General features: G+C 41.1%; 1 protein-coding gene across 2 annotated transcripts in view; it reads right to left on the minus strand.

Moving 5' to 3' along the window:
- Positions 1–64: 64 nt before the first annotated feature.
- The window catches only part of LOC110219651 (uncharacterized), a 25586-nt gene continuing 4363 nt past the window's right edge, over positions 65–21287 (minus strand). Inside the window, exons 2-6 of one of the 2 annotated variants that reach the window (XM_078156366.1) lie at positions 10371–10625; positions 6252–6294; positions 5982–6019; positions 1941–1990; positions 65–940 (exon numbers count right to left, since the gene is read on the minus strand). In XM_078156366.1, the coding sequence (XP_078012492.1) occupies positions 764–940; positions 1941–1990; positions 5982–6019; positions 6252–6294; positions 10371–10625 (563 nt within the window). In that variant the 3' untranslated portion in view covers positions 65–763. Of the gene's footprint in view, positions 941–1940; positions 1991–5912; positions 6020–6251; positions 6295–10370; positions 10626–21287 lie in introns of both variants that reach the window. The other variant, XM_021003200.2, reaches the window with a different exon arrangement.

The raw sequence follows: 21287 nt of genomic DNA on the forward strand, positions 1-21287 counted from the left end.
CGGGGAATCTGTGAACTTGGATGGCAAAAAACCAACCAAACAAAAAATATTTTGATATCATTAGTTTCCTTTGTAATCCCAAGTATTTTATTTTATATATCTAAAATATTTTATGTGTTTAAAACCATCATTCTGAGATGGGGTCCATTGGCTTCACCAGACTGACTGAAGTGATCCATGACATACACACAAAGGTTAAGAACCCCAGATCTAGTTTAATGCCTTCATTTTACAGATGAGGAAACTGAGACCCAGAAAGGTGAAGTGACTGAAGTCACAGGAGTGCCTGAGGATTTGAAGACTGATTCTAAATCTAGCATTTTTCCCACTGCACTCTGCTGCTTCTTACGGTCCCAGTTCCTCACCTGGGACGACAATCACATCAGCTATCTGGTCCCTGATTTTTTACTTCCAACTTGATACAAAAATGACATTTTGCTTGGACATTTTAGAGCTGCATGAGTGGCGTGTGCCCATATCCCCACTCCTCTCACATACTACTGATAACTCTGTTAGACTTGAGGTGTCTGTCCTATTTAAAGGACATTTAAATATATAAATATTCCCTGTATTTCCTAGACACTTAAAAAAAATTCATGCTCTCATCTCTGTCCCTATAAACATGAGGACTGGTGGTCAGTTTTTAAAAAATACATAAATCTCATCATGCTAAGCTTGGCAACCTTCTTCCACCACCTTCTTTGCAGTCCACCACCTCTCATCTCTGCTTTCTCTCATTCCAGAATAGTCTTCGGGTCCTCCATCAGAGGAATACACTGGAAGGATGTTCCATTTGGTCAGGAGCATAGGTGACAACAGGTGAGGTTTTCCTGGGACACTGGAAACGTGGTATATTGGCATAAATGGCAAAATCATCTTCCTTCTGGGCAACCAGGTTGATCACATTGGAATATATTGCATCAGGTTGGTAATGTACAGCCTTCCAAGAAAGAACATCTGGTTAGATAGACTATTGGAAACTTCTGGTCTCCCAAAGACACATTGATTTATTTGTCTGATAAATAAAATGCTGAGTTCTCATTATGAGATCATGAGTGATGAGGCTAATGTTGGGGGTGAGGGGTAAGAGTAAGGGAAAGGCAGGTGGATTTGATTGGTCAGAGGAAATTAATCACTTTCCTTTTGTTTCCAGGATGCTCAGTTGTACTTAATGATATTCAGGTAGTTCCTGGATGAATATCATCAAATTCATCTATGTCACTTCGTGATCAAATCATTAATATATCATAATCAAATGCTGGCATACTGAATGAAGGTCAGCCTTGGAGTCAAAAGAGTTGGGTTCAAGTTCTGACTCTGATACACAGGATGAAAGGTTTAGAGCTAGAAATGACTCCCAGAGGCCATATAATCCACACACCCACCTCATTTTGTCAACAAAGTGAGGCCCAGGGAGGTTAAATTAAGTGACTCATCCAAGGTCACAATACAGTAAGTAATAAAGGTACAATTTGAACCCAAGTTCTTTGACTCCAAATCCATTGCTCTTTCCATTATATCACACTGTGCTTCTGTACTATCTGTGTGACCATTGACAAGTCACCTAACTTCTCATTGTCCTAAGCAACTAAAACCATAAATTATAAATGAGTGGCCAACTTACTCAGTGGAGGAAGTTTCCATACCAAGAGTTCCCTACACTGACAGCTCTAGACCAAAAATAACAACAATGACCACTCTACTATAATATCCCCAAACTTTGAGATACCATTGTTCGTCACTAGTATGTTTTTGTAAAAATAGTTCCTATAGAATTACTTGCCAATGTAACATCATTTCTAAAGAACAAGGTAAGACTTTGGGTGAGATTAGCCAGTATATGTCCACTGTCCATGTCTGAGTCAATCTAAGAAATGACAGCATTGCTTGACTTAGATATTCAGGGAGTACTTTCTGGTTTTACTCTTTGGATCTCTTACCTTGGACTTGAAGAGAAAGTTGTCCCATCTCTTCTGTTTCTTGAAAAGCCCTAAAAAATAAAACCCAGAATCAGACAAAAAAGGGCAAACTCATCCTTGGCAACCTTCTAAATATTCTGGTCTACTCCACTGATGTGACCAAGTTGGAACTTCCCATCTTAATTCCTGATTCTCTGGACAATCCTTTGTCCAGAATTGACTGCACTTGGGGCTGGATACTAATGTGACTTGTGGCATCATAGATTGAGAGCATTGGAGGCCATTGAATTCAATCCTTTCCTTATTAAAAAAATTATTATTATGAAAACGAAAGGGTGGGATTCATTATTATTAGAGGTAGTAGTAGTTATTACTGGCATTGAGATAGTACTTACTCTGTGCCAGGTATTGTGCTGAGTGCTTTACAAATCTTTTCTCATTTGATCCTCACAATAACTCTAGAAAGTATCTCCATTTTACAGTTGAGGAAACTGAGGCAAACAGAGTTTAAATGACCTGTTTAGTGTTTGAGATTGGATTTGAACTCAGCTCTTTCTGAGTTCCTAGGTGGTACAGTGGATAGAACACTGGCCTTCAAATCAAGACCTAAGTTCAAATCTGGCCTCAGACACTTATTAGCTGTGTGACCCTGGGCAAGTCACATAACCCTGTTTGCCTCACTCTCCTCATCTGTAACATGAGCTGGAGTGGTGAACCACTCCAGTATTTCTGCATGGAAACCCCATATGGGGTCTCGAAGAGTTGAACGTGACTGAAAAATGACTAAACAACAACTTCCTGATTCCAGTCCCAATGCTCTGTCCTTGGCACCACTTTACAGATGAGGAAACTGAGGCCAAGAGGTTAAGTGATTTGCCTCATGTCACTCCACTAGGAAGTTTCCAAGGACCTTGTGACTCAAAATCAAGCACTCTATCCATTGTGCCATCTCTCTGCCTTCCTCTCTGACATGTAGACATTCTGTTACTCTAGCTACTTCGGCATCCATGTGTGTATCTAGCTCAGCTGCCAAAGTGTCACAGGGAGACAGGACAGAGTCCATTGGCATAAGTACTTAATAAATCGGCTTTTCATTTTGTGTTGTATTTAAAATGCTCAGGATAGACTGGAACCTGCACTATCATTTGTGAAACACTGGGAAAAAACCAACCAACCAAGGAAAGCTCCTGAGCATCTGTAGAGGTTTTCTAGAAAGACATGGGAAATAATTATATGAGATCACATGGGATGGGGTGGTTCCCATCTGTACTGGTGTATGCATGGGTGTAATAATAATAAATAATAATAATGTTATAATATAATATATAATAATGTAACAATAATGTAATCACGGATCCATTGATTAAGCAAAATATTTAAATTAAGTTACTAAGAGTTGGTTTCAATATTACCATTGCTATTGATGTATACAGCCTATATCCTCCACCAAAGTCCTTTTCCAATGGCTCATCATGTCTGGCTACCACATTTTAGGAAGAATATTGATAAGGAAGAGAGTACCCAGGAGAGGACAGCCAGGGTAGGGAAGGTTCTCAAGACCATGACATCCATTTGGTTGAGGGAACTTGGGGTGTTTAACCTGGACAAGAGAAGACTTAGTAGAGACATGACTGTTGTCTTCAGGCATTTGAAGGGCTCTTATGAGGATGAGAAGATGTGTGTTCTGGGGCCAAAACTAGGACCAATGGGTGGAAGTTGGAAATCAGCCCAATCCATTAAGCATTTATTAAATGTCTGTTATATACAGAGAGGAAGCATGGCGTAGTGTTTAGAAAGCCAGCCTTGGAACTGGAATGACCGGTTCAAATCTGGTCTCTGACAGACACTGTCCATGCAACCCTGGACAAGTCACTGAGATGTTAAGCTAAGAAGATCATCCCCAGAGATGGTTAGCCATCAGGCAACAGCATTTTTGACTCTAGAATCTCATTGAACTGTCTGAACTGATTACTTCCAATTCAGCCTCCAACATAGCTAGGTGGCACAGTGGATAAAGTGCTGGGCTTGGAGTCAGGCTGACTCATCTTCCTGAGTTCAAATCTGGCCTCAGACACTTATTAGCTGTGTGACCCTGGACAAGTCACTTTACCCTGTTTGCCTCAGTTTCCTCATCTGTAAAAATGAGTTAGAGAAGGAAATGGCAAACCACTCCAGTATCTTTGCCAAGAAAACCTCAGACGGGGTTACAGAGAGTTGGTCACAACTGAAACAACTCAACAACCACAAAAACTTGTTTGTATATAGCTGGCATGTCATCTCCCCTTTAGACTATGAGTTCCTTGAGAGCTAGACTTGTTTTTTGCCTTTCTTTGTTTCCCCAGTTCTCATCACAGCACCTGATTCATTGTTGCTGGTGTCCAGTTATTTAGTCATATTTGATTCTTCGTGACCCCATGAATCATCCTGTCCTTGGGATTTTCTTGGCAAAGATAATGGAGTGGTTTGCCATTTCCTTCTCCAGTGGATTAAGGTAAACAGAGGTTAAGTTGTGTGTTAAGTTATGTGCCTTGTTCAGGGTCACATAGCTACTAAGTGTTTGAGGCTGCATTTGAACTGTCTTCCTGACTCCAGGCCCAGCTCTCCATCCACTAAGCCACCTAGCTGCCCCAACTGGACTCATACTAGGTGCTTAATAAATATTTACTGGCTGACTGCTTGTGGCCTTAGTGGTTACAAAGCCTTCATAAAATCAGAAGGCTTCAATGTCTTCAGGAAAATAGTTATACGTATATATGGTTTTCAACACAAACAATTGGCCCTGATAATATGGAAATATATTTTGTATGACTTCACATGTATAATGGATACCATATTGCTTAGCTTCTTAAGAGGTGGGGAAGGATTGGGAGGAAGACAGAGAATTCAGAACTCAAAATTTTAAATGAAGAATGTCTTTTTAAAATTTACATGTAATTGGGAAATTTTTAAAAAAGAAGTAAGAATTTTTTTAGAAGAAAAAACTTGGCAAAGAATTGGAAATTGAGGGGATGTCCATTAATTGGGGAATTGCTGAGCAAGTTGTAGTATATGAATGTAATGGAATATTATTGTGCTATAAGAAATGATGAGCAGGCAGACTTCAGAAAAATCTGGAAAGACTTATATGAACTGATGCTGAGTGAAATGAGCAGAACTAGGCTAACATTGCACACAGTAACAGCCACATTATGTGATGACTGAGTTTGATAGACTTAGCTCTTTTCAGCAATGCAAGTACCTAAGACAACTCCAAAAGACTCACAATGGAAAATGCTGTCCACATCCAGAGAAAGAACTTTGGAGTCTGAATGCAGATGGAAGCATACTATTTTGCTTTCCTTTTCCTTTGTTGTTTTGTTTTGTTTCTTCTTTCTCATGGTTTCTACCACTGGTTCCAATTCTTCTTTACAACATGACTAATGTGAAAATATGCTTAATATGAATGCATAAGTAAAGCCTATATCAGATTGCATGCTGTCTTGGGGAGAGCGGAGAAGGAGAGGGAGAAAATTTAAAACTCAAAATCTTATGGAAATGAATGTTGAAAAATAAAAATTAATTAATTAATTATACATTTTTTAAAAGAGAGGGGAAAAAAAGAAAGAAAAAACTATGTGGTCCAACCAGGAGTGTATTGCTAAATTTTTAACAACCAGGTCTCTGAAAAACAAAGCACATTTCTAAATTTAATCTGTATTATTGACATTTTCCCATCATTTTCTTAAGCCTAGACAATCAAAATAATAATTCAAGCCCTAAAAAATTGATTCTGTACTGTAAATCTGTTTAGTGCTCGCACTGAATCAGTTTGCACAACTAGTTTGCACTGTGCCCAAGAACCCTAAAGAATAAAGTGTCAGGCCTTCATGTCTAGGAGTCAGCTCATGTGTCTATTATCCCTACAGAAGCACACCATGCTAGGCTGATCCAATTCACCACCCCTTGCCCTTATTGGGCATGTAATAAATAGCTGATGAATAAAAAAAACCTCACTCTTATTTCTCCACTTCTTCAGTATCATAGACATGATACCAACACAGAGCAGGATAAGAATGAGCATACCGACAGAAGAGGTCAGGATGGTGATAACTATGATAAAGCTGGAGAAAGACAAAGAAGAGAAATGAGCAAAGCCTCCCCATTTAGACCCAGTAACCACTCCATGCTGTGACTCTGCCCAGCCTCTATACCCTCCCTGTTTCAACTTCTTCAGGTTCCCTCTGCTCCAATCCCCAAAGTCCATCTGCCCTCAGTGTATGGACACTGGATGGCCCCCTCTTCCATAGCTACTCCCATAGGATCCCAAATCTTATATGCTGGTTTCTTACCTACCTGATCCTTCCACTAACCACTGGACTCATGGTGGTATTGTCTCCTAGAAGGAAAAGGCAAATAATGACTTGCCCAGTTGCCTCCCAAAAAAGCACAGGCAATCTCTAGATCTTTCTCCAGGTCTAAAATCCTAGGATTTTTCTTATCATATTAAGGGAAACATACATTTAAAATAGTTAATGCTTCATTGATAGCCACTTAGGAAGTACTTTACCTAGACTGTCCACTAAAGTTTCTAGTACAAGTATCATTATCCCCATTTTCAGATGTGAAAACTGAGACTCAGAGATATAAAGTAACTTGCCTTAGTTCCCCCAATTAGTAAGAGAAGAGTCAGGATCAGATGCCAAGATTTCTGGCTCCAAATTGAGTGCCCTTTTCACTAGGGACAGAGGTACTGAGAGAGGGTTAGTGTCAACAATGACAAAGAGGCTTTAGGATGGGGCAATTAGAAGGACAGAAGGTACAATTAGAAAGATGGATACAATTAAATAGATGGTGCAATTAGAAGGTGTAGAAGGATGAGTAAGAATTAGGTAGGGTGGGGAAGGCTTTCACAGAGCAGTGGGAAAAGGTTAGCATTGTGCTTTGCATAAAGTACATAATAAATGACATTTAATTTAATTTAATTGAAATAAATTTGTGCTTGCCAAGTGCAGATCATAAATCAGATCATAGGTCATAAACTCTATGAGAGAAAGTGCCATATTTTAGCTAATTTTTAAATTTCTCTCAGCACTCAGCATGGTGCATGACACATAGTAGTTGCTTACTAAATTCTTGTTGCATTGATTGGAAAGTTTAGAAGCATATAAAAGTTTGGAGTTGACAAGAGTAGGAAGGAAGGTATGTGGGATGCAGAGCTATAACTAGCAATTTTAGTGCCAGGTGAAGTAGAAGGAAATATCTCTGAGGCCAGACACCTAGAGAGGTACCTTCAGATAAACTTTGTAATACAAGATATCAAAATAATCCAGGATGCAATTATGATAAATTTAGCTGTACAAGAGGGAGACTTAGTTACTATAGTGATTTCTTCACTGCTCAATGAATTCGTATGTTAAATTTTTTTTCCCTCTAAATTTTGATGTCCTGAGGAAAAGCTCTGATTACTCCACTCTAGTTGCAACTCTGGTAGGAGAGAGACGATGCCTGCTCTTGGTCACTTTTGTATAGGGAGGTCAGAAGATGGAGGGTCAGAGGTGTGAGTCTGATGTCCCACCAGTTCAGTACCAAGGCCATAATTCACTGTGACAGGCTGTTAACGCTGCAATAGAATTTACCCTAAGATCTCTGGGCATGGATGGCAACCAAAAAGCTTCCCCTAACAACAATCTAATTTCCGTTTCTCCCCCATTGTAAAGTAGAGGTGAATGATGTAGCCCTTACAACCGGGAGCTCCTTTCCAGTAAGGTGGAGAGGCAAGATTTGTGGTCCTTGGAACTGACTCCTCAGAGACATGAGTTAGCTCAGAGACCTCTGCCGTTGTGGAGTGGAATGGAGAAGTTGTCGGGAAGGGAGGAAGCCATCTAAGATCAATCAGGAAATAATGACATCAAGAGATAAACACCAACGTCTCAGGCCTCGAGGTGGGCTGGGCCCTTTGTTTCCTTAACAATTCTGAAATTGCTGTGGCTCACACTTCCTTCTGGTCCTTTTCCTGCCTCCCTGCTGAGATAACTGGCCCAGTTACTCTTACATTTCTGTGAAGAGAGAGCAGAGGGGAAGCCAGGCCAATATGATAAAAATGATAATCCTACCTAAACTAATTGACTGAATCAGTGGCATACCAATCCAGTTACCAAAGGAATACTTTACAGAGCTGCAAAGAAGGATCCCAATGGCCTTTTCTCAGCCTAAATTCCACTCACCTCCTCCTGCCCCCATCACTTATAATAAAGATCTTTTTTGATAAAAGAAAAAAAGGAAAAAAATCAGCAAAACCCATTAATAATTTTTTAAAAAATGATGTTGTATTGCAATAGCCTTTTTGTTGGTCTCCCTGCTTTCAATCTCTTTCCTTTTCTGATCATCTTCCCCACAGCAGCCAAACTGATATCCCTAAGGCCATGCTGAAGTGATAAAATATATCACTGCACTGGTCAAGAAGCTTCAGCCACTCCCTATTGCCTCCAGAGCCGAAATATAAACTCCTGTGATGGGCATTCACAGCCCTTCATGTTCTGGCTCAAGCCCATCTTTTCAGACTTTTTTTTTCAAATTACTTCCTCAAATCAGTGTTTTTGTCTTTCTATTTTCAGTGGCTTGCACAGTTGCTGTTGTTTAGTTATTTTTCTAACTCTTCATCATCCCATTTGGGGTTTTCTTGGCGAAGATACTGGAGTGGTCTGTCATTTCCTTCTCCAGCTCATTTTACAGATGAGGAAACTGAGGCAAACAGCGTTGAGGGACTTGCCCAGGGTCACATAGCTAGTAAGTCTGATTCCAAGCCTTGTGCTCTACCTACTGCATCATCTAGCTGCCATGCCTTTCACTGAGTAGGAGCTTAATCAATGCTTGTTTAACTGAATCGAATGGCTGGGTGGGAGGGGAGCACCCCATCATGAAGCTAGCAGGGCAGCACCTGTGTGCTAGCTGTAAGATTGTCAGCTCCTTAAAAGCAAGGGCTGTGTTTCAAACCTAGTTGGTGCTTAGCAAATGTTTGCTAGATTCAATTCAATTTAACAAGTATCTTCACTGTGCAGAGTCCAAGAAAAACAGCTCCTGTACTTAAGGGGGCTTACATTCTCTTGGAGAGATAGAGCATTTATGCAGATGAACATAAGATAATTCTAAGAGGCAAAGCTTATTGACAACTGGGGTGGGGAAGGGGGGTGATACCTTTAAGGCTAATGCAAGTGGCACCGGAGTCAGGAGAGAAGCTGAGGGATTCTTGGAGGCAGAGGTGAGAAGGAAATGCCTTCTAGGCATTGGGCTCAGCCTATGCAAAAGCACAGAGGTGGGAACTAGAAAGCTAAATTTAGAGAATAGCTCTTTGACTACCTTGACCTATAATATGTGGAGGCAATAAATCAAAGATGATCATGTAGTATGAGTCTGGGTGGCTGAAAGGATGGTGGCTGCTTCAACAGAAGGTGTAGAGGGTGAAAAATAACAAGTCCTATTTTAGACACGCTAAGTTTGAGATGCCTCTGGGACATCAAGCAGAACCATCTAGCAAGCAGACTAAGATTAAGATGATAGCACTAGGTTCAGGAGTTATCTGCACAGAGATAAGGGTTATCACAGGATCTCGAAGGCCATTGAGTTCAACCTCTCATTTTACACAAGAGGAAATTAAGGATTATGAACATCACTTGGGTGGTAACCATCAGAGGTTCCTGACTCCATAGTGTGCTTTCTATTATACTATATCACCATCAGAAGTTTATAAGAAGGGGCAGTGAGTGAGGTGGGGCAGTGATAGAGCACCAAGCCAAGCCTGGAGTCAAGAGGACGTGAGTTAAAATCCAGCTACGTGATCCTGGGCAAGTCATGAAGAAGAAGAAGAAGAAGAAGAAGAGAAGAAGAAGAAGAAGAAGAAGAAGAAGAGAAGAAGAAGAAGAAGAAGAAGAAGAAGAAGAAGAAGAAGAGAAGAAGAAGAAGGAGAAGAAGGAGAAGAAGGAGAAGAAGAAGAAGAAGAAGAAGGAGAAGAAGAGAAGAAGAAGGAGAAGGAGAAGGAGAAGAAGGAGAAGGAGAAGAAGAAGAAGAAGAAGAAGAGAAGGAGAAGAAGAAGAAGAAGAAGAAGAAGAAGGAGAAGGAAAGAGAAGAAGAAGAAGAAAGAAGAAGAAGAAGAAGAAGAAGAAGAAGAATTTGTTGTTTATAAGATCACCGAGAGAAGATTGAATGATGAGCCAGGGAGTCATATTTATTATGAGATGTAAAGGCTAAAGAGAACTTTGAGATAGTGTAATCCAACTCCCTTGATTTATAGGTGAGGAAATTGAGGCAGAGAAAGGATGTAACTTTCCCAAGGTCATAATGGTGATAGGAATAGTGGTTAGTCTTAATAGGCTCAGGACTCAAACCTAGGTTCTCTGACTCCATGTCTGTTTCTTTGTCTACACTGCTAAACTACCAAGGCTGGTCAAGGCTGGCACTGTGTTCAGCCTGTCTTACCCCCACAAGCTGGGATGTCACTCTTCAGTGAAGCATTGATGGTTTGGAAGTCCCGAGCCTTAGCATTGTGTGTACAGTTCTTTACCCTGCCAGCTGTGGTCTTGTCCCAGATGTCGAGGCTCCCAGGACAGTTAGGCCCCTCTAGCCTGCATGGTAGGGGCTCTGAGGTGTTGAGCAGTTGGTAGCAGACGCACCACCCCAGGGAATTTTCCATTCCCTTCTCTTCCATGGTTCCAGATGCTCCAGGGGGACCTGCTGGAATAGAGAGAAGTGTAGACCTTCAGAGCTTAGGGGCAGTCCAACTGCCCACCCCAAGCCAAAATTAATCAAGGAATCAGCTAGCAGTTATTAAGCACTAATTATGGACAGATGGTCATGCCATTCAGAGATATTACTAGGAAGTCATGTGCCTGAGACAAATTCAGTTAATGGAGAGAGAGCAGAGGCTGGACAGCAGGGTAGGGGACAGTCTGACCTCAGGTATAGTTTGCCAATTCACTGGTTCCAGCAGAACTCTGACTACTACATACAATATATTCCATTCCATGTTTGTGACTAATATGGAAATATATTTTGCATGGTTGCCTATGTATAACCTATATCAAATTGCTTGCCATTTCAGGCATTTTTACATATAATCGGGAAAAAATAAAATATTATGAAAAAATAAAGAATATATTCTATGTCTGGTTTGTATTCTGACTAAAATACATATAGTGGATATGTTAGTTATTAGGGTTTTAAAAACATGAATAAAAATGAATGAAAAAGCATTCATTAACTGCAAATGCTATTCTTTCTTTTAGGAAATGAATTGAAATTGCTTCCTGGAGATATTGTGATTAGGTGGCATAGTGGACTAGGAATCAGGAAGATCCTAGTTTGCATCCTAACCCAGAAACTTATTTTCTGTATGACCCTGAGCAAGTCACTTAAGCACCAGATCTAGAGTCAGGAAGACCTGAGTTCAAATGTGACCTCCCATACTCACTAGATGTCTGATCCTCCCGCATATCACTTACTCTTTGTCTGAATCAGTTTCTTCTCCTGTAAAATGGGGTCATAATAGCACCTACTTCTCAGGGTTATTGTGAAAGTAAAATCAGATAATATTTGTAAAACACTTAACACATTGCCTGGCACATAGTAAGTGCTATGTAAACGTTGCCTGTTGTTATTTTTATTCTCTGAACCTCAGTTTCTTTATCTATAAAATTGGACAAATAACATCATCAACCTCATGGGGTTGAAATGAAGTTTGAGGATGAAAAGAGATAGTATATTTAAAAGCTCTTTGCAAACCTTAAAGCACTATGTAAGTGCTAACTCTTTATCAAGGGAAAGTTGTAAATTAGGAGGCAGCTAATTGGTCTAATAGACAGAGCAGGGGTGGGGAACCTGGGACCTCAAGGCCACATGTGGCTCTCTAGGTCCTCAAGTACTGCCCTTTGACTGAATCCAAACTTTCTGTGAACTTGAGGACCTAGAGGGCCACATGTGGCCTTGAGGCCGCAGGTTCTCCACTGTTGGAATAGAGTATTGGACTCAAAGTTGGAAAAACCTGAGTTCAAATCCTACCTCAGATATTTACTGGCTGTGTGACCCTGGGCAAGTCATTGAATGTCAGTCTCAGTTTCTTTGATTTCAAAAATCAAGGTATTGGACTCAGTGAGCTCTAAGGTCACTTCCACCTCTAAATCTCTGATCCTAAATCCAATCTCCTCTTTTTGCTCCTTTTTTTTTTTGAGGCAATCAGGGTAAGTGACTTGCCCAGGGTCACACAGCTAGTAAGTATTAAGTGTCTGAGGCCAGATTTGAACCCGTATCCTCCTGACTCCAAGGCCAGAGCTTTATTCACTGTGCCACCTAACTGCCCCCAATCTCCTCTTTTTACAGATGGGAAAACCAAGGTTGAAAGAGATTCAGTGACTTGCCCAGGGTCATAAGAGTGATTGGAAAAAGGATTCTTCCAGATTCCCAAGGCTGATTCTATCTAAGCCACTGGCCTCTATGGTTATTTCTAGCTCTAAATCTATGATACTATTAATTCCTTTTTTTTTAACCTTTTTTTCCTTGGTGAGGATATCGGGGCAGTAACTTGTCCCAGGGTCACACAGCTAGTGGCAAGTGTCTAAGGCTGGATTTGAGCTCAGGTCCTCCTGACTTCAGGGCTGGTGCTCTATCCACTGTGCCACGTATATTAGTAATTTCTTAAAGCCAGGGCTTTATTTCCCTTTTCCAAAAGAACACTTCCCCCTCTCCCACCGCCCCCCCCCATTCTGCTTAGCGGTGGCTAAGTTATTTAGCATAAAAGAATTCTATTAGGAATTGGACTCCTATCAGAGGTTTAACCTGCTTATTTTGCAATCTGGTGCCCATCATTATTTTGCCCCACGAGCCTGAACTCCTGGGAAGTTCTGTCCCTATTTCTCAAATTATGATCGTGCACACTTTAGCCCAATTGAGGCACATTAATTCCTGAGACTTTATATGACTGCTTTCTGCCTTCTAAGGTAGTGCCCTCGGGGCCTAGATCACCATCCAATCACTGCCCTACAATGCCTGGGAACTGGAAAACGGGATCATTACTGATGTGGCTGAGACGGGGCCTTTTCCGTAGAAAGAGGGTGCCGCTCTGGGGCTTTGATCCTGGATTGTGGAATCTTTGGTGCCATAGCCCTGCACTAGACTTTGAGGGAGCTATCACCTCCCCCTTCCCCCCCCCCCCCCCGCACATACACCCACTTATTAGATAATACAGTAGAGAGACTCATCTTGAGATCTGAATGAGTCCAAAGCACTTCGGTCCGTTTCTAACACTTTGCTCAAGCCCAGTGCCTCTAGATACCTTTGTTGGCTGGCTGCAAAGAATATCTTTTTTTTTTAAATTCTTTCATCCGAATTTAACAAACACTAAATAAAATTAGTGTTTCCATATGCATTGTAGAAAAGAGGGGGCTGTGTGTGAAACTGTGAATCTCTTTTATGGAGCACCTGTTTTAACATATATCTTTCAATACAGCTAGTTTGGTTGTGTCATTTCTCAGGATGTGGCCTGTGTCTTTCCTCCCTGGGTGTGGTGTTTAGTTTATCACAAAATCATTCTTTTAGAGGGCACTTGCTTTTAAATGGAAAATGTAATGAGCATGGGAGGATCTGAGTGATTCCTCTTTTCCTGTGGTCTCTAAATGGAACTCTAATTTATTTGGTAAACAGTAAGTAGGCTACTAAACCAGGCAGAAGAGAGAGGAGTCTGTAGCCCAGAGAGTCGGGTCCAAGACCCTTCAGGTGTTTGGTGAGAAGGCAAACGCAGGGAGGACAGTACTATGAGGGTATCTCTGGGTGGTAGTATGGCCAGCAGAACGGCATGAGGCAAAGCACAGAGATGGTGGTGGCATGGGGAGAAAGTACCCAGTGGATATCAATGTCCCAATCACCTCATTCTGGTTATAGCTCTGATGTCATTCACTCCTCAGCTCAAACATCTTCAGATATTTCCCATTGCCTATAAAATTCAAACTCTTCTCCTTGACATGCAAGGTATTCCACAATCTGACACCATCTTTTCTTTCTGATGTCGTCTTCTATTTCTTCCCTCCATGTTCTAACCTCTTTACTGCATGCTCCCAACAAACTGGTTTATTCCCTCGAACACACCTTGTACTATCCCTTCTTCAGGTCGTTGCTCACTGTTTTATGCCTAGAATGTCCTTTGCCTTGCTTTCCATTTCTAAATTCCTACCCATCCTTTAAATGAACAGTTCCAATGCTACCTCCTCAGTGGTGTCTACCCTGATTGTCACTCTTAACCTGAACTTCACATAGTATTTTTTCATCTTCTAATATTAGCATACCACATATTATTGCATATCATAATTGTATATTATAATATATATATATTACATATATAAAATATATTGTATATAAAATGTATATGGACAGCTAGGTGGTGCAGTGGACAGAGTGCCTGACCTAGAGTCAGAAGACCTGAATTCAAATCTGGGCTCAAATACTTACTAGTTGTGTAACCCTGGGCAAGTCACTTAACCTTGTTTGCTTCAGTTTCCTCATCTGTAAAAATGAGCTGGAGAAGGAAATGGCAAACCACTCTAGTATCTTTGCCAAGAAAACTCTAAATAGGATCATGACTGAAATAACTGAACAACAACATATATATATATATATATATAGTTTAGCATATATTGCTGTATATTATAGTTCTCTATGTTTAAGTCCTATTAGACTTTAAACTCCTTAAAAGCCAGATCCTGTTTCATTGAAAAATTGCTGCATAGTTCTCTGTACACAGTAGGTCCTCAGTAAATGTTAATTGAAAGTTTCCCAGTGAATGAGCTTATCCAAACCTCTCCAGAGTGTTGTCAAAAGGGGAAGAGAAAGTATGGAACAGTTTCATGGGTGCCCAAGGAAGAATCCACTGGTCAACGAGGCCAGGATGTTCTAAAAATTTTAATGCAGATGTACACTTTAGCAGTTATTTGGAAAATGGCACCAAGATTTTTTGGAACACCCAGTGTTTAGTAATATCTACTACAGGCTGCTGGGTGGTACCACAGGGCATAGAGCACCCAGCCCAGAGTCAGGAAGACTCATCTTCCTGAGTTCAAATCTGACCTCAGACACTTACTACTATGTGACCCTGGGCAAGTCACTTAACCCTGTTTGCCTCAGTTTCCTCATCTGTCAAATAAGTTGGAGAAGGAAATGGCAAACCATTTCAATATCTTTGCCAAGAAAACCCCAAATATGGTCATGAAGCGTCAGGCACAACTAAAATGACTGAACAGCTACTATTCGCATATATTTTACTAGGCTCTGGTGATCCAAAGATAAGCTAGAAACTGATATAAGTATATACTGGTATAAGTATATACAAAATAAACACAAGTAATTTGGGGAAGGAGGGAGGAAAGGCTCTAGCATCTGAAGGGGTTAGGAAAGATTTCATGGAAATGACAGGAACAGGATTCTGAGAAGTTGAGGTAAAGAGGAAGAGTATTCAAGGCATGGGGTAGATAGCACATGGACAAAGGCACTGAGGTGGGAAATGTATTGTCATGGTGCACCAGAGAGGTCAGTTGGACTGGATCAAGGAGTATGGGAGAGGGAGTAATATCCAGGGATGCTGGGAAGCTAAGTTAGGGTTAGATGAGCTAAATAGATGAGTTTGTAGTTTACTCCAGAGAAATAAGGACACACAAGACTTTACTGAGTAGTTCAGTGGAGACAAACAGCAAGATTGGGCACCTGATTAGATAAGCGGGAAGACTGAAAGTGAGGAGTCAGGCATGACTCTGAGGTTGTGAACCCGGGTGATGGGAAGAAGGGTGGTGGCCTGGACAAGAATAGGGAAGTTCAGAAATAAAGGGAGTTTGAGGGAAAGAAGATTAGTTCTGTTGTAGACATATTGAGCTAAAGTACTTGTGGAACATGCAGAGATCATGAAGGGTGAGGAGAGACAGAGAGAAAGAGAGAAGAAGAAGAAGAAGAAGAAGAAGAAGAAGAAGAAGAAGAAGAAGAAGAAGAAGAAGAAGAAGAAGAAGAGAGGAGGAGAGGAGGAGGAGGAAAGGAGGGAGGAAAAGAGATTAGAAAAAGAAGATCTAGGACAGACTCTTGGTGTACGCTCACAGTTAGGGGGTAAGATATAGGTGATGATCTGATGATCTGGCAAAAGGAACTGAGAAGATCAATGAGGTAGGAGGAGAACCATGAGAGATAATTTCCATGAAAACCAAAAGAGGCAAGAATATCTAGGAAAAGATGGTAGTCAATACTGTCACACATGGCAGAGAAGTCAAGAAGGATAAAGACTGAACAAAAGACTTTTGGATTTGTCAACAAAGAGATCAAAGGTAACTTTGGAGTAAGCACTTTCAGTTGAGTGATGAGATTGGAAGCCAGATTGCAAAGTGCTGGAAAATGAATGAAGGAAGAGGATATAGAGGCACCAAAAGAAGACAGCTTTTTCTAGGAACTTGACTGTGAAAGCGAGAAAAGTATAGGTCAATAGCTTGATGGGATGGCAGGGTCAAGCAAGGGTTGCTTAAGGGTAAGGGAGACCTATGTAACTTTGAGGAACCAGTAGATAAGGAGAGATTGAAAATGAGAGAGAGGGGAGATGCTTGTGGGAGCAATCGTATGGAGGAGACAGGAGAGGACAGGATCAAGGGTACGTGAAGAGAAGGGTCACTTCATCAAAGAATGGAGTGAAGGAAGGGGTATTGAGGTAGCTAGATGGCACCGTGCTGGACTTGGAAGCAGGAAGACCTGAATTCAAATGTGGCCTTAGATGCTTACTAGATGTGTGACCCTAAGGAAGTCAATTAACCTCTCTCTGCTTCAGTTTCCTCATCTGTAAAATGGGAATAATAATAGCACCTACCTACCAGGGTTGTTGTGAAGATCAAATAAGATAATATTTGGAAAATTTTAAAGCAATGTATAAATGCTGCTTCTTCTTCATTATCATTATTATGTATAAAACAAAGGGAAGAAGAAGAAGCTGGAAGCAAACAGCCTCAATTATTTCCATCAAGTATGAGACTAGGTCCTCAACTGAGAGGGTGGGAATAGATGGTGGTATGGGAAGTTTGAAAAGAGAGCAGATTTGAGACAGCATCTGTACAAGGACGATAAAGGGTATTAATAATAATAGCTAACATTTATATAGTGCTTTAAGATTTGCAAAGCACTTTACAAATATCCCATTCGATCTTCACTACAATCCTGGGAGTTCAGTATTATCCCCATTTTACAGATAAAAACTGAGTCCGGTAGAAGTTAAGTGACCTGCCCTGGGGTCACACAGTAAGTGTCTGACTTTAACTAGAACTCAGGTCTTCCTAACTCCAGGTCTAGAACACCATCCATTGCATCACCTAGCCACTAGGTAAATCAATTAGGGAGGACTAAAAGGATTGCCTTGCTGCAATAAAATCAGATAACACAAATGTGTAGTGGACCTAATTAGCACCATTGCATCCACAATAACCGAAAATCATGGGATCTAGAAGTAGAAGGCACCTTAGAAGTCAGTCAGCTAGTCCAGACTTTCATTTAAATGGTTTCTGGGTAAGACCACTCCTCAGTTAAGCTGAGATTTCATCTCGTTCTGGGGTTCCAGAGCCCCCTAACTCTTATATTTTCCTTTCCTTGCCTAACTCATCTATATGCTTCCCCATTACTTCCTCATTATTTGCTTAGATTATTACATTTACTTGTTATCTATGAACTTTTTTTGTGTAACAAGCATTCGTTGAGAGGAGAAGCTAAATCTATGGTGGTAAATTGAAACGTCACCCTCCAAGTCTGGGGTGGAACTACTACCCCCTCCCCCAGCAACCAGAGAGGGTGGATTTTAATATGTGGAATCTCCCAAATAATCATACCCCTAGATTCACATATCCGATCATAGATACAATTTCAGCTTGATTTGCTTCTTGAAGATAGGAGAACAAGGAAGTGATTTCCTCCAGTCACTGCAATTCTCCACCTCCCCAAAAAGATGGATAGCCAGTCTCCCCAGAGATATGGCATGGAGCATTTCCATCTATCTGTATTTCATGACAAATGGGTGGCTCAGTGAATAGAGCACTGGACTTGAAGTCAGGATGATCTGAGCTCAGTCTAACCTCAAACATTTACAAGCTATGTCTATTATCTATCTAAGCTATTATCTGTTTACAAGCTACTAAGCTACTTGTTAATTAAGCAAATCCCTTAACCTCTAGCTGTCTATTTCCTTCATCTGTAAAATGGGGATAATAATAGCACCTACCTCCCAGGGTTGTAGTAAGGATCAAATAAGATCGCATTTATAAAGTGCTTTGCCAACTTTAAAGTGCTATACAAATACTAGCTCTCATCATCATCATCATCATCATCATCATCACCCATATTACACTCAGGCCACCTGGGTCCTTGTTACACAGTTCATACAAGTGTTACATAAAGATGCCCAAGGGGACATAAATGACTGTGTCAGAATTCGAACTCAGGTTCTCTGACTCTGAATCCAGTATGAGGGGGCCAAAGAGAAGGGGGGGTCCAGGAGGGAAGAAATGATACATAAAAAGAGGGAGAAGCAGGTGAGGGAGAGAATAAGACAAACTTAAAAGGCTTCAGAATTTTACCAAGAGCAGTTTAAAGCTGTGGACATCCGGAGCACTGAGTACTCCCCAGCACTTGCTCAGCCAGATGCGATTTCCTTACCAGGGGACATGAGGGTTGAGGAGAGCTTCAGACAAGCCAGCATCTGAACTTTCTCTAAAGTGCACACACTCAGCATCTCTGGAACTTAGAAAGAAAGACATTTTGTCTGACTGGGACCTCCTTCCCCTGCAAAAAAATTTCCCCCCTTAAAATGGTAACCCTGTGTGCTAGGGAGGTTGGTTAGGAAGGCGTTATTTGTCTAGAATATTGTTGAAGTTATTCCCCAGCAATTGCTTTAGTATTTGTCTTCCAGCAGAAAGCAAAATGCTATTATTCCAAAAGGCCTGCAGAGGGTCACCTTTCTCCTGCTGCCTCTGGGGAGGGAGAAACAGCAGCAGCAAATGGATGATTTAAGTGGAAATAACCCTGAATTGAGAAGTATTACTGTTCTTTGGCTAGCTGCACATAACTTTGACCAGAGACACAAAGCAAACAGCCCTGTGAGGAAGTGCACTTCCATTGTGATGATGTCAAGAAATCTCTGTGGTGAAGCCCCCAGATTCACAGACTCCTGACAGCTAGAGCCGGAGGAAACCTTGGAAGTCAGGTAGTCCAAAACTCTCATTTTACAGAAAACGAAACCGAGAGCCAGACAGATGAAGTGACTTGTCCAAGGTCACACAAGGGGCATGTAAGCAGCAGAACAAAGATTTGAACTTAAGGTTTGGTTTGGTTTTGAATTTGAACCCTGACTTTGAATAGCTTGAGGCTATTAAAGATTTCAAAAGCACCAGGACTAGGATCTGTACATGTTTTCTTCCCTGGCTGGATTATAAGCTCCTGGAGGGCAGGGGCTCTTTTCACTGTTGTTTCTGAATCCCCAGTGCCTAGCACAGCACCTGGCACCTAGTAAATACTGAATAAGTCCTTCCTGATTGACTGATTCCTCTGTGGTGCCTCGCCCACTGTCAACACTCAATAACTACTTAATAAGACCCGATTTATGGGTCTTAGTGGCTACCGGAGCTGAAAATGAAAGGCCTCTTAAGATTTCATGATCATCTAGAAAAGACCCCAAGATGAGGGTAGGGACCCTTGGACTCCTAATCTTAGCTGTTGTTGTTCAGTTGTGTTCCATTCTTCATGACCCAATTTGGGGTTTTCTTGGCAAAAATACTGGAGTTCCTTCTCCAGCTCATTTGACAGATGAGGAAACTGAGGCAAACCGGGGGAAGTGACTTCCCGGGGTCGCACAGTGACCTAGTAGGTGCCTGAGGCTGGATTTGAATTCAGGAAGAAGAGTCTTCCTGACTCCAGGCCTGGCACTCTATCCATTGTGCTACCTAGCTGCCCATCACACATAGTAGATGCTTAATAAATGTTTACTGACTAAATCTTCTCCAAGCTAAAGATCCTCAGTTTCTTCACCCTCTATAAATCTTCTGTTTCCTTATCAAGCTGATGGACTTCCTCTAATGAGCTCTAGTGCGTCAACATCCTTCCTAAGATATGGTTGATAGAACTGAATAAATATAAGGTATATAAGTATAAGACGACTATTCCTTATCTCCGTCACTATGAATCCGAGAGCTCTGTCCATTTAATCTAAAATAATGTTGGGCTTTTTGGGGTGGCCATGTCATAGTGTGGTCTCATCTTGATCTTGCAACCAGGAACTTAATACAGCAGTCCCGATGTGGTCTAATAGGGTAGAGTAGAGTGGAACTATTCCCCTCACCCATCATTTTAGACACCATGCTTCTTTATCAATGTTAGCTTTCATCATAGCCATGACGTACTGTCAATTCATATTGAACTTGAAATCTACTGAGACCAAGATCATTTTCACACCAGCGCTATCTAGCAATGGCACACCTGGACCCTCCATATTGGTACAGTTGTACCCGAGTCTAGGATTTTATATGTAACTCTATTAAATTTCCTAATCTGAATCCTGGCTCCAAAACTTTCTAGCTATGTGACCAGGGGTGGTTACAGCACCAAGAAGTCCCAGGGATTTTGCTATGACTTAACACTTGAAAGCATCAAGGGGCCATCATGAGTCATTAACAGCTGTGTTAGCTCAAACCTATGCTCTAGTTAGGGCAACTAGGTGGCTCAGTGGATAGAATACAGGGCCTGGAGTCAGGAAGACTCATCTTCCTCAGTTCATATCCAACCTCAGACACTTACTAGCTGTGTGACCCTAGGCAAGTCACTTAACCCTGTTTGCCTCAGTTCCCTCATCTGCCAAATGAACGGGAGAAGGAAATGCAAACCACTGCACTATCTTTGCCCAGAAAACCCCAAATGGGGTCACAAAGACTCAGACAGGAAAAAAAAAAACCATGATTGAACAACAAATGTCCTAGTTAAGCTAAGTAACAACTCAGATAAGTGACTTTGTAAATGTAAATTCTGAATTCTTCTAAGTGGCTCAGCTCCATGTTCACACCCCACAAAAAGCTAAGGCTTTGAAGAACTGACAGATGCTGCTCAGTTAAATATGTACCCCAACTCCCCTCTACTTTCCTTTTCCCCCATTAAGTTTGCTTGTTTGCATTACTATGAGCTAACGTATCTCTGTATCCTTCGAGCATCATTTCAAAACTCAGGGCAAATCACTTCACCTTTTGTTCACATATATTTTTGTATACTTATACATATATACATACTATATATATACATATATGTATTGTGTGTGTGTTTACAAACATATTGTCTTCCCTGAAAGAATGTAAGCTCTTT

This window comes from Phascolarctos cinereus, unplaced genomic scaffold, assembly GCF_003287225.1.
Source record: "Phascolarctos cinereus isolate Bilbo 61053 unplaced genomic scaffold, phaCin_HiC Scaffold_5;HRSCAF=322, whole genome shotgun sequence".
NCBI lineage: Eukaryota > Metazoa > Chordata > Mammalia > Diprotodontia > Phascolarctidae > Phascolarctos > Phascolarctos cinereus.